At 26.9% G+C, this 14,763-nt stretch overlaps 1 protein-coding gene across 10 annotated transcripts in view; it reads left to right on the top strand.

The window, feature by feature from the left end:
- Window positions 1–14,763, top strand: part of LOC132921822 (cAMP-specific 3',5'-cyclic phosphodiesterase) — a 622,929-nt gene that overhangs the window by 538,820 nt on the left and 69,346 nt on the right. For 8 of the 10 annotated variants that reach the window (XM_060985040.1, XM_060985045.1, XM_060985038.1 and 5 more), the window contains one exon: window positions 3,399–3,434. The exons of 1 other annotated variant lie outside the window; for it this stretch is intronic. In XM_060985040.1, the coding sequence (XP_060841023.1) occupies window positions 3,399–3,434 (36 nt within the window). Of the gene's footprint in view, window positions 1–3,398; window positions 3,435–10,287; window positions 10,950–14,763 lie in introns of those variants that run through there. One more of the 10 variants, XM_060985043.1, reaches the window with a different exon arrangement.

Here is a 14,763-nt window from a genome sequence, read left to right as displayed (position 1 = left end):
TTGAATTAAAAAAAACCTTGAATTACTCTTTGCATTTAAAAAAAAAATTACAAAATGAAGTGTACTTATTTTTTCTTGCGGATTAAAATTATAATTATAATTATTAATATTATTAATTAAAACAGAATAAGCTCTGAGCCTTATTTTCTTTATAAACTGTTTATGGTAGGTAAGTTTTAAAATATTTTCACATGCGGTGTTCATAATTCAATGTATTATATATTATATTATAACATTTACATAGTTTATGTTATACGAGAATTTAAAAATAAAGGTTAAACATTTTATATTAGTATGCACTACACCAACTATGATTAAAAATAATAAGTAGATAATTCGTTGGATAAGTACATAATTATGTGAAGTCCCTTCGTATAAATAAGAATTCAAATAAATAAAAGTCAAATATTTTTATTCACATAACACATTTTATTTTAGTTAATTTATGTTTTTTTAATGATTAATCTTTATTACGTATAAGTGCATAACTATCTAAAACATATTTAATTATTAGCATAGATCTCAAACATTATTTTAACATGTTTGATAAATTTTTATAGTATAACTAAATAGCTATAAGCATAATATATTAAATTTAGTTAATAATAAAGTTTTCGTCGTTTTACAAAAAAAAAGGGTATATTTCTATAATTTATTTCATACAATTCATCATTTTTCAATATTATTGAACAATCAATCGTACTTAAATATTTGTTGAGTAAAACATATACATATTTAATTCTTTTCTGTAGAACTTTTTGTATTGATTATTTCAAGTTATGTCTTTTCAATTGTTGTATATGCTTGAACTCATATAAATAAAAATACAATTTTCGTTGTTCAATTTAAATACATAATGATATAATAAATAATATAGATGTTTATACCTAAATTCTTAAGATTTATTTTTTAGCAGTTTACATGCAATAATTAACTATAAATATAATGGTGTTAATTGCTTTAAAAAACGATATTATTTTACCGTAATAAAGTACCTAGTAAATAATAGCAGACATATAATATTGAGAGAAGTAAAATAATTATTTATATAATATATATTTCAATCATTGAATTTATCCAAGGTAAAAATGTGTATTTTAACTTTTATATTAAAATATATTAAACAGATAAGACTATTAATATTTGGCTAAATCTCGATTGATTTCATACACATAAAATACAACATAGGGTTCGTGGTTTAAAGAAAAAATAATATTCAACCATGTATACTATATGAACGATAATTAAGCGATTAAGTACGTACAAAACCACAAGGTCCAACTCATATTATAATACTTATCCTTTAAGCACGTCCTGATCAGTGAACGAAAATAACATAGTTTAGGATTTTCAATCCAGATTTGAAATAAATGCCGCCAAAATCAATTAACAGTTTTAAAAATGTCTTTTTAATCTAAAAATTATAATAATTAATAGAACGATAAATTTCATAAAACCAATTATTCACCATGAATAAATTTACTTTTCATATCGAGATTGGTTTAAAATGTTTGTAATGTATTTACCAAATCTACTCGGAATAAACATTTTTCCCATCAATCATTAATTATTACAGAAAATAGCATTTACATATTTTTAGAGTTTTCAATATTTTTCAATACTGAATACATTTTTCTTATCACATATAATATAATAAATTATTGAAATATGACATTTTCTTTAACTTGACGTAAGTCAAAAATATCATTTTTTAAAAACAGTTTAAACTGAATAATAATGCCCAACCATGATGGTTACAATAAGCTTGTTAATAAAATGAAGTACCTATAAAATATTTAAATATATTTAAAAGATATGTGATTAAAATAATATGTGTTTAGTATCATTAACTCTATATCAACTAAAATTAAAATTAAAACAGAACAATTATTAATGTAAATTAAATAAATATTTTTTTTTTTTTTAGTTTGACTAAAATAAATTTATTAAATTGTATACCTACTTAACATAATAATAAAATATTTATAAATATAAAACATAGTTAATAACAATAATAATAGAATTAACTAAATAATAAGTATATTTTAATGCACATATAATCTAAAATTCAAAAATAACCTTTTAAGCGATTTATGAAAAATATATTCTAGTTCAAAAAATTAATATTTAATTAATCAGCTTTATCTCCTAACCAAACTTTATTTTTTTTTCAAATAAATATTTAATTTATATACTGTATTGGATTGTTCTTGAACTAACTTATACAAATAAATAATGATAAGTCAATTTTTTTCTATCAAGATAAACTATTAATAAATTGATAGCATGCTAGTATAATAATTGGAGCATAGCTCGTGATAGGAGAGACGAGGACTATACACGTCACTAAAATACCCGGGTGGTCACCCAGCTGAGTGCTATATAGTGACGTTTGGCGTGGCTTTATACAATGACGCAGTATACTCGTCATGGACGTAACTATATACTTTTATATACTTTCATGTACTTTTATATATTGTATATAACTCCCTCGTAATGCGAAAACTTCAAAATATAATAATAATATGATTAAATTATTTACATGGACAAAAAGAACCTCGTATAAGATTCAAACTTTCGAATTCAAATTTGTTTTAATAATATTATATAGAGTACAACCATAACCATAGTCAGTTGTTTGCTCTACCTTCACGTGGATCGCCGAACTCGTTAACATCAAAATACAGCATTTTATTCAAAAATTGTTTGGAGTACTATAATAATAACATTTAAGCGTACCTATTTGCAACATTTTTCAATAGTGCGATTCTTTGCGCAAACACATAAACGCGAACGTATGCAATCGATGGTGCGATGGTGGTATTTGTACGCGGTCGATTGTCATTTTCGTCATCACCCACCATTACTAAAGTCACATTATAAGAACTCTAAATAAAAACCTAGTGGTCTAAGATTTTATTAATCACTTTAATTATTAGTATTATTGTTTTTATTGATAGGGGTTTATCGAGAGTTTTCCAACAAAATGTATTGCAGATAGGACGTGTAAATACACCCACAGGCCTACAATAAAATAAAAAGATTTTTGCGCGTATTTAAACAAAACTAGGCCGTGTGTGAATTGTAGTTTCTTCTCCTACCCACCCAACCAACCCTCACATCACTCTCAGGAATACTTCACCGAGTACGTTCCTGGTAGTGAGGGTGAGTGGCGAAGGTGGGTTACACATCCAGCCAGGTCCCCGGCGGTATAGTCAATACACGAGATAGTTGGCTACTATATAAAATACGTCACGCCTCCGGTGTCAAACCCGCTCACGACCTCAAACTGACCTACCCAAGTCTCACTTTATCCACTACATATTATGAAAAAAGTCAGTTTTTGATGCTGTTAGACAACAAAATATTACCAATGTTTTTATATTCGATTTTTACAGATTGAAAGAGACTGAAGCCATTTTGGAAAGATCAACGTATGTACATAATATATTATACACATCATAATTACTATAAATGCTAGTAGTAGAAGTAGTAGTAGCAGTAGTAGTAATATTAATAGTAATAGTAAGTAGTATTATTAATAATTATTTATCTCGTATATTTTAGTTTATATGATGTATAATATGTAAAACAATTTCCGTACAGAATCGGGACATTTCAGCACTTTTTTGTATTTTACATTTTATGGTTTTATATTTTATATAATTTAGTTTACTATGAATATTATATTTTAACCTATCAGGTTAATAATTAAGTTAATTTGTTTATTGATTGGTCGATTACTAAAACCTATGTCTTATATAATACTATTATAGTGTAGTTGCACACTTGTTCGTCATGTTATAAAATCATTATTCTTCTGCATAGAGTATTTAAGAGAATAGTTTAATGTCGAATTGAAAATGCAACAAAAATACTTACACCAATCATCAATAATTATTATAATAATGTTGTCCCCTTTAAATAAAGCATATACGAATACAACTAATAAATGTACATATTATATTCAAATTGGAAAAAGGTAGGTACTCGATATATTCTCGAATTTTCACTCTAATATGACTACTCGTATATTATCATAGTGCAGAATTTGATACTTGGATATTATTACACATTATGTATTAGTATTATGTCCCACATCGCACTAATAATATTGGATCTACACAATTAATTCATTATTTTTCCATTAAATACACACACTAGCTCAAACAATATAAGTGGCTTACATTTATGATGATAATTGGAATGGAAAAATATAAAATGTAAATATTTTGTAGTATTATTTTATTAAACATTATTGACGACAGTATCATCGAAAGTCTATCATGATATATATATATATTATATATATATGTAACGTTTTCATTTTTCTGACCAATTATTTTTGTTTTGTGCTCTCCGTAAATATAATATTAATATTATAATATATTACTCACTATCAAAGCAAACAAAATAGATTTAATAGTATTTCATCACACACAAAAAAAAAAAAATCACGATGACTATTTTGAAACAAACCATGTTGGCAGGATAATGATATATGGATAACAAATATTTTCTTTTATTTGACATTTCAACTGTGATTTTTCTTTAATTTATTCATTTATTTTTTTATTATTGCTTTACATTTTATTTTCATTAAATTATATTATATTTATGTACAATTCTTGAATTTATCTCAAATTTATGTCGAAACTAAAAAGTGGCCAAAAAGTGGTAACTTATAACAGCTTTAATAAGGACTTTATGGTAATGGGTTATAAGCGCACACTCGTTGTGCGTGTGTCAATAGATAAATGAACATATTAGGTTGTCTTAGGTATTATTGAAAATGCAAATATTAACAAGTACAAAAGGAGAACAAAGAAACTTAATTTTAATAATAAAGCTACGTTGATAATTAATAATATGCTAATTCGATTTTTTGTACACATATTGACAAGGACATTAGTTTTTTTGAATAAATTATAAATAAATTCAATATAAAAATACTAGATAGGTAGTTAAAGTATCTATGTATATGAAAGCTTTAGAATACATTTCTAATACTTCGGCGTGTATAAATAAAATACAATACATACTACCTATATCTAATTACATGTTGAAGTATAGTCATTAGTTTATTACATTTGATTTTTTTCACAATGGACATTTATAAAAAAAATAACAATAAACATATTATAAAAACATTAAATATTAATAATTTTACTAAGGTAATTATTATTTATTATTTATATACTAAATAAGTAAATAATAATATCTTAGCTATGATGAATACGATCGTATTAATTTAATAACATTTTATTCAATCACATTTTGTATTAGATAAAAGTTAATAATTTAAACTGTATCAACGTTATTAGATAATATTAAATTAAAAATTTTTTTTAAAAAATATTATATAAGCAAAATTGCGTTTAAAACGTCATCCTTATTCAGGTTAAGTCGCTATTATAAAAGTATAACTGTTTAACAGTAAAAATGAAAACAGACCTTGTAAAATATTTTCATACTGTACCTACACAAATACGAGCAAAACAACGCATATTTTCCTTTTTCATAATTAAGATTAATAATCACTATTAAATACGTACTAGACCTCAACATAGAAGAGTAAGGTATATAGTCATCTATATAATGGAATTTAATGGCTTTAAAATATATGTTATAATTAAAATGATAAATCTACATTAGCATAACTAATTAATAGGAACACGTTACCTAAATATGTTTATAACATTTAATTACAAGTAAACTTTGTTATAGACAAATTAATATACATATTATAATTTTTACATAAGTACATTTAAAAATAAATATTCATATTTTAATTCCTAGAAGATAATTAAAAATAATATATTTGTACTAACAAAATTAGAAATGTTAAGTTATTATAATTTATGAAAACTAAAAAAATGTATGTATATTTTGCATTTAATATAAAAATTATAATATTATTTGATATTTTTTTTATATGATATATTAGAATTCCTTGTAGATATAATCATATTAGTTAAATCTTATAATTCCTATTTATCCTATTTAAAAACCTGTGTTATTATATTAAATATAAAATTTAGTTAAAAAAACATTTAATATAAAAATAATAAAGAAGTATTTAATAACCTGAAATAACTAAATTAAAAAAATCAATGATGGGAATAGTCTTATTTTAAATTAAATTAATATGATTAATAAGTAGTAATTTTATTATTTTAATGGTCTTTAAATTTGATTATTTTTCTATAGTGCATATTTTAAAACTATTGTTGATTTTTTTATAATAATACATATATTTTACATACCTATATATTTAAATTATAATATATAGGTACATCGAATTTAAAACTTTTTGAACGTCTTTTGGGGTTTTAACCTTTAAGTATTTAATTGAATGTACCAATCTTACCATTAATAAAGGATAAGTAAACATCTTGAAAAATTGAACTTTTCAACTTTCGATTAAAAAAAAAAATGTATATTATATTTGAAAATGTATTGTGTTAGTTACTTCTTTTAAAATATTAAATAATGAAATATAAAACTTTCAGCAAGATTTGTGGTTTTATGTTATCTCGCCGTTATTATACATAATAAAACTGAATAAATAAATACATTATATATTGTATATAATATAACTATAATATAATCAATATTTATACTTATTTTATTTATTATTTTTTTAAATACATAATATATACTGTTAACTAGAATGAAATACGTTTTAAATATATTAAAGAATAATATTAATTATGAAATTCTTTTAAAAAAGTTCATCATATACCGTCTTTTGAATTTTATGTTCCATACATTTTGAGATTCATGTTATAACCAACATAATACTATTCACCATTTTTATCTCACATAATTTGAAGAACCGTATATATAGTTTATACAACATTTTTGAAAAAAAAAGTTAATAATATATTATTGTGATTATCAATTTGTTATGGTTTGTAGTGATTGATTAAAATTCAAAAAAATAAAAATAAATAAATAATGAATATTTGTAACACAATAATATAAATTATCTAATTAATTATTGTATGTTTACGGAAATTCAATCAATTTTCGACTAATTTATTATCTTTAATTGTTTTATAATAATTAAGATACTACAAACATTACATAAAAAATGAACATTACAAAAATGTATACAAATCACATGCATTATATACCACCATAGTCTATAATATTTGTTTTTATAATACAATATAATATTGGACCACTATCTCATATTTAGTTGTACACAATTTTACTATTTTTACTGATATAAACTTTATTTTAGAAATATAAATTTTATATTAATTATTCCATTCAGAGATGAGATATAAATAAAATAAATAATATTGTACATTATTAACATGAAATATTATGAGATTTTATGAAACCCGTATATATGTAAGAAAGATTAAATGAGTCCCGGAACGACATGAAACTTAACATTAAAATAGTAGCATAAAGTTATGAATACATATAATATACAATTGAATAATTCAACAGTACCTAGTGATGATTTTTTTAATTCATTCAACACTTCTATATCATAACATCGATTTTTTTATATAGGTAACTATATTTGTATGCATTTTTCACAATTTTTTACCTCTTAAAATTATAATGATTTTCATTTTTCCTGAATCAAAATGGTAATTTATTTCACTGCCAAAAATGTCATGTGGTGTATATAGTTCTATGGCATAAATTTCATACATACAATTTTTGTGAGTTGGGTTGTAAGATTAAGTGATAATTTATCAACTATTATTGAAATATAAATTTATTTGATCATTAATTTTTTAATTTTTTTCCACTAATCAACAAAAACAGTATTAAATACAAAAATAAAACAAATCATTTTAAGATCAAGGTTTTTAACTAATATTATCTAATTTGTTTAAAATTTATATTTAACACGCTTCAGTGTATTTATTTTTAACGAGTAATTAACTATAAAAAATATTGGTGAAAATAGGTTAATTACAATTTATATTACAAAAGGAAGACCTAGCATATATTTTATGCATTATTAAAATTAACGCAGTGATGTTATTTCCATCTTAAAAAATCGAAGAAATTTATAAAAGGCATCTTAATAGTCCGTTTCCGTTTAATATTATTTTTTTTTCAATAATCTATCCAAGTTTTATTAAAAGTAACAGCACAACTTAATGCTATTCATGATTACGTCTAATAAATAAATGTTGATTAAGTAGTTTTATAAATAACTTGTCTTTTTATGGTGATAGAACATTTTATAAATTAGTATGTAATCGTTTTCTATATAGGTACTCACCTAATCAAATATTATAATATTTTAATATGATGTTTCAATGCTCAGACCTTAAAATAAAAATGACTTGAACCAAATTACATTTGTAAAGTACCTTAATTATTTTTACTGTATAAATCAGAAAGTCCAACTTGTAATATTTATTTTACACATTACACCCCAAACGTGATATCGATCTATTCATTATATGAAGAAAAAGGGTCTTATATAAGAGTACAATTTACATAGAAGGAAATTATTTTATTTAATGGATAAACTTCGGCTTAAATTTTTAAAACAGTACTTAAAGTTGTTTTAAACTTTTATTTTATTTTATTAGAATAATATATTTAAAATACAATAATAAACTATAAGAAAAAAAAAATTCAAAAAAATTATATACTATATAGGAACATGGTTCTTGTAATTAATTATAATAATTATGAGTTATTATAAAAAAATAATAACTAACCATTATATATATATACCAATATATGTATGTGTGTCTGTGAGTGTGTGCGAGCGTATTACATGTTCACCCGGCATGACATGCTGAATGACATAAAATACCATTATAAAATAGCACTATAAAATGTGACGTGTTTGCCACAGTGTACACCGAACTGTTGCTTCTTTATGTTATTATTAAATTAATGCTATGATATCATAAAATACTATGTAGGACCTACATTGTAGGTACTATAGTGTTTTTTTTTTTTAACAGTGTTATGTAAAACTACAACGGTGAATGATATTTCACTTAGGTCTGTGATGTTGTCTTATGTCTATTATATATTTATATGGTACTTGGTAAATTAGCAGTTATTAAAATGTATAGGTGCCTAATCCGAGAATTCTACATTTATAATAAAATTATACCATAGATGTCTAGATTAAATATTGTGTACGGGTAGGTGATTAGATTTAATATTTACAGTAAATTATTATAGATGCTTGTATTTTCTACGCAACTATAATTTTGTTTATTTTTTTCTTACAAGTATTTTATTTTGTTCATTAATACTTAAGACTTTTAATAAAGAACTACAAATAGTATAACTACCACTACGCGACGACATTGATTACATAAGTACTATTGCAACAATTATTAAATAATTAAAAGCTAAACTATATTTCATAATATATTTTATAATGATGAATTCGTATTGCATATGACACCTAAATATCTACAATTTTTATAGAATACAAATTAATATACTATTTTTTATTAATACCCATTTATAACGGAAATAACGAATAGGTAATAGTTTTTTATTATTTCAATACATAAAAACTCAAATTAGGACTAGTTTTTGAATTATACGTATTTAATGTTTCATTTAGTGGAGTAGAAAAGTACGGGTATATCCCATAAAATGTTTGTCCACAACTCCGCTCACCTAAATTCGATCGTGATGTGTCTCTAATAGAAGTACTTACCTCTTTGTTTGAGTCCCAGATCACATCCAATCATGGCCGAAGGTAGATCGCATTAATGTATGGAAAAATTGAGATTTGGTACAGATGAAAAATATATAAAAACTGTTAAAGCTAATATTATGAAAACCATAATTTCCTAGTTTATAGTCGTACTAAAAGCTCACGCAATGTAATAGTATATATGCACTAAAAACTTAAAATAAAAGTTTTATCCTTGAAGCATTATCTACCTGAAACAAATTATGTAACTACTCGAAATGCATTGTCCAAAGTACCCAAAATGAATGCATTAAAATCTGGACTTGACGTAGTATTTGAGTTATATAATTATAATAAATAAAAAAAAAACTATCTGTTTTTCTACGACAGAAACGATAATATTAATAATAATAACTAAAGCGTATTATTAGGAACACGGAGTACAGTGAAACACGACCACTGCGTATAATTATTATAATATAACATTATGATCGTTGCATTCGGCGGCGGAAAAAAGTTGCGCGCACGGTATTTATCGTCACTACGGAGGCAACACCGCGGAAACGCGCGCGCGCGCCCCGCTCATTCCGGGGTCCTCGCGTCGGCGGGCCGCGCGGCGCGACGGCGGCGGCCACGGCCAAATGCACACCGGCAGTTGGTCGGCCGTCACGTCCGTCGTCGCGCGCGCGTCCACCGTCCGTGCAATCGTTCCGTCACCACCGCCACCGCCGTCCACCATATAGACATCGTCTACGGCCCCGCGTATAGTAAACCACCGCATAGATAGCATCAGCACGAGCGCGAGCGCCTCGCGTTGACGGCGGTACGCAAAGTCATGGTGGCAGCGCCTCCGTCCGGCCATGTCGTCACCGTCGTCCCAGTCGTCGTCGTCGTCACCGACGCGGTCTTGTAGGGACGCGACCAGGGCCATCACGCATCACCGCCGCCGGTCGTTAACCGTGGCCGCCGGCGCGACGTCGCCTGCGACGGCCATGGAGTCGCCGACCATCTCGTCGCCACCGGCGTCCGCGGACGGCCCTAGGCGGCGGGGGTCGTCATCTGCCGGCGGCACCGTCTTCAAGTTCGGCGCGCTGGGCATCAGCGGCTCGGCGTCCGTGTCGGCCATGTGCGACGCCGCCAACGGGCCCGCGTCCGCGTCCGCCGTGGTCGGCGGCAGCGGTTCGCCCGGCACGCAGGCCGGCAAGCTGCCGCGGACGCTCAGCACGAGTGTGTTGCGCATCAAGCACCGGTCGTCGTTCTGGGACAAGTTTTGGGAACAGCGGTCCAAGAGAGACTTGTAAGTCGCCGTGACCATATTGTATATTAATATGATTATAATATATTATATAAGCGGTAAAGCTCTAGTAGGACACGACCGCCGAAGAATATTTATTAATTACATCGTTATACAAATATTAACATTTTATATATTTATAAATATTAAAATTTATCGATAATCTGCAATTATATCATAGTAGATACTTTACGTAAACTACGTTCGTAAAAAATCTTTATTTTTGTTAACGACTAAATGCACAAAACAGTTTGTCCACTATGACATATAAATTACGTGATTGCTTACTATACTCCGTATAATCGGTACTAAGTAAATACTAACAATACCTATCATAATTATTGATAAGCTGGTAGTACAAAAACTCCGACGTTCTATCGAAATCATACGACGCTTGTCTGTTTATCGAATAAAAGATTATACCACCGCAAGCCCCCTTTATCCCATTTAGGTACAGCACCCCCCGAATACCAGCATAATCGTCTGTGTACATATTATTATTATTATTATGGTACCTGTATAATATTATTCCAGTGGATTATCCGCCACCCAAACCCTGGTATCTCGATTGCATAAAACTCATTTAAACGCCGTAAATATAAATTTATATAGTATATTAATAAAATTGTTGTTTTTTTATTATTTCGATAATTGTATTACGTAAAAAAAAATATTTTTAAAGACCATATAATAGTTTTTGAAATGATGAGTAATCCGAGAAAAAATAGTCAGTGAAATAATATAGTCGGTACTCTATAATATTATAAGTGATTGTATTATGATAGCGTAATACAATGTACGGGAATAAATATAATATTGTTATGTCGTTTATGTGTTTTCTTGACGCTAAATCGCGCTTTGTAGTACCTACCCATGAAATGCGCACTTTTATCGAATAATTAATAAATACGGTGCGCGAGCGCCAAGATTAAAAAAGCTTTAAGCTTATACGCAGCATGGTAAACATATTTCGATTTGAACACAATACTTTTCGTAGGTGTGCTGTAATGACTTGATGATTATAGTATTATACCCGTACATTATACAGGTATACACCGACCACGTATTTGGAGACAACATTTTCACTTGTTAGGTATTTATCCCTTTCGATTATATAACGAGTAAGTTTTCAAAAAAAAAAAAAAAAAACGCTTATCACCCACAATAAATTATATTAGAGTAAGAGAATAAATGTCGAATTTTATTGGTTTCAATTCTTCTAAACACTTGTTCTCGAGTATTTAAATTATATTTTAAATAAAAAATGATCAGTTCTATTGATTACTTTCGTTTTTATTTTTAGGTGATTTAGTTTATTTTATTTGTCGGCAATATTTTTATGAGTTGTGCTTTAAAATTACAATGATTTTTCAATTTAAATATTATGATTGTGTTAGGTAATGTTTTATTTATGTTGAAAATACAAAATATAATTCCATACATAATAATTTTAAGTTACATTATTATGGAATAATATTTTGAAATAATATTTCGAACAAATAATATTGCCAAGTATAAAAAAATGATTTGTTAAAAAAACTGTATAAATCATATGCATTTGAATAAAAATGTTTCATTATTATTTGAAAAGTATTTCAAATACAGTAGATTCCAGATAGCTCGAATTTTTTTAGAAACTCCATTTTTGTTCATTCCCGCGCGTTGAAATGACCCTTGATAATTCTAACTTGTATTGTTCCCCGCATGAACTTTATATAAGTTAACGAAAACGAATATTGTGGGCACTCGTAAAAAGTATTTGAGTAGTATTTTAAAATTAATTTTTAAAGTATTCTATAAGATACTGCGCATACGGTCAGGCAAAAAACATTTTACAATATCGCGGGCGAGTAAAAATACACGTTGTGTATATTATTATATAAAAGTACTCCGCTGACTCAAACTTCACGGGGTAAATACATTTTAATACGTAATAACTTTAAATATATTTAAAACGCAACGTGTTAATTCAAAGTTACTCGAAGCTCAATGACGGGTAAAGGAATTCGAGTCAATAACAATTTCGAAGTATTATAAACCAATTAATATATATATATATATAATATCGGAGTATTTGAGTACTTTGATATGTAAAAATAAAATTTCAGACGAGTAGTTTATGAGTTATACTATTGTGTGAACTGAAGCTCATCTTAACTTAAAATACCTAAAATTCATAAGCTACTGTTTTTTTTTTTTTTACTTTAATATAATTTATTATTTATACACGAAAATCTCGTAAACTTTACCATACGCGCACGTCACGCGTTATACAGAAACGACCATTTATTTCGCGTACCATGCATATAATATATTATATTATGTTATGACGAATATAAGACGTGTAATTAATCACGTCCATAAATATTACACGCATCATAATATTGTATGTGTGCTCTGCATAGTTTTGATCCCAAATTAGTTAACTCATTCACATCACAAACTGTTTAAACTTCGTTCCATTCGATTACATTTAATTATCACTTTGAGATTATGATGAAGAATATTTGTCAGTTATTTAGAACACATATTATGATAATTATTATCTTGTAGACTGTTTATGCCGGTTGTTTGAATAGTATTACAGTTTAAAATGTAATTATTATTAGTTCAAAGTTCAGATCTCCGAAAACATAAACTATAACGAAGTAAATAAACGATGAGGTATATATCACCGTGCTTGGCTTTTTTTTAAAATAAATTCATCGTAAATACCTATTTTATACTTTAGATCGTTATAGAAATTTGAATACAAATGTTAAATAAATTATGTAAATTCATAAATAAAAGTTTATGGGAATTGCTAGTCGTTTCCAAACTTTTTTTTATGACTCGAGTAGCACCCAATTTTTGGATATTTATACGATAGGTAAAGGAGTATAGTGCTTAATTAAACATAAACATTAAATATGTTTTCAAACTATATACTACAGGAGCATAAAACTTTAGGTTCTATTAATTATTCGAAAAATATGTTAAACACAACGCAATAACCCCCCCCCCCCCCATCCTTTATTTAAGTACGGTTAAATATTCAGAGAACTGCCAAATAACTAATATAACAACATTAATCTTCGGACAAAAAAAAGTACATTTATACTTTGCCCGGTAATAAAATATTTAAACATAGTATTAAAAGATGGGTGATAATTTAAAAAACTTGTTTACCACGAGAAAATAACTAATTATAAATGCACTACATGATCAGTGGCGGATCCAGGATTTAATTTTTTTTTGGGGGGGGGAATAGTCCAAAACGCAAATCTTAAATTTTTCAGTAATTAACAAATACATACAAATATGTGTATTTAACTTATGCCAATGCGGGGGCAAGGCCCTTCGGCCCCCCCTTAAATCCGCCACTGTACATAATAATATTACAACGTTTCGGAAGCCCAAAAAACGATATTATATTTTATTGTAATATTATTGTGGAATATAATTAATACCATATTATTATAATGAAAATAATGCGTCGTATAATATTATCATTCTATTATTACTATATGACATTAAATTGTAGGAGCGAAGACCATTTATACGACGATAGCTTCTGAATTATTCTCGTATCATATATTAATGCAATGATTTAAACCGATCGAATTCAAGAATAAATTATTCTCATTTCTCATACATACTCACACATGCCGTTCGAACTGCATTTACTGCATTTCCGTATTATAAATTATTATATAATAAGGTAGTATATGTAGGTACAATATGTCAATATCGTATTATTCTACTATTTTCGAGCCCTTTTGGCGTTTGTTTACGTATAAAAAAATTTGATGTACATTCTTTATAATCGCTAGAAACA

This window comes from Rhopalosiphum padi, chromosome 2 (genome assembly GCF_020882245.1).
Source record: "Rhopalosiphum padi isolate XX-2018 chromosome 2, ASM2088224v1, whole genome shotgun sequence".
NCBI lineage: Eukaryota > Metazoa > Arthropoda > Insecta > Hemiptera > Aphididae > Rhopalosiphum > Rhopalosiphum padi.
Note: the sequence above shows the minus strand (reverse complement) of the source record. Positions and strands in the feature narration are given on the sequence as shown.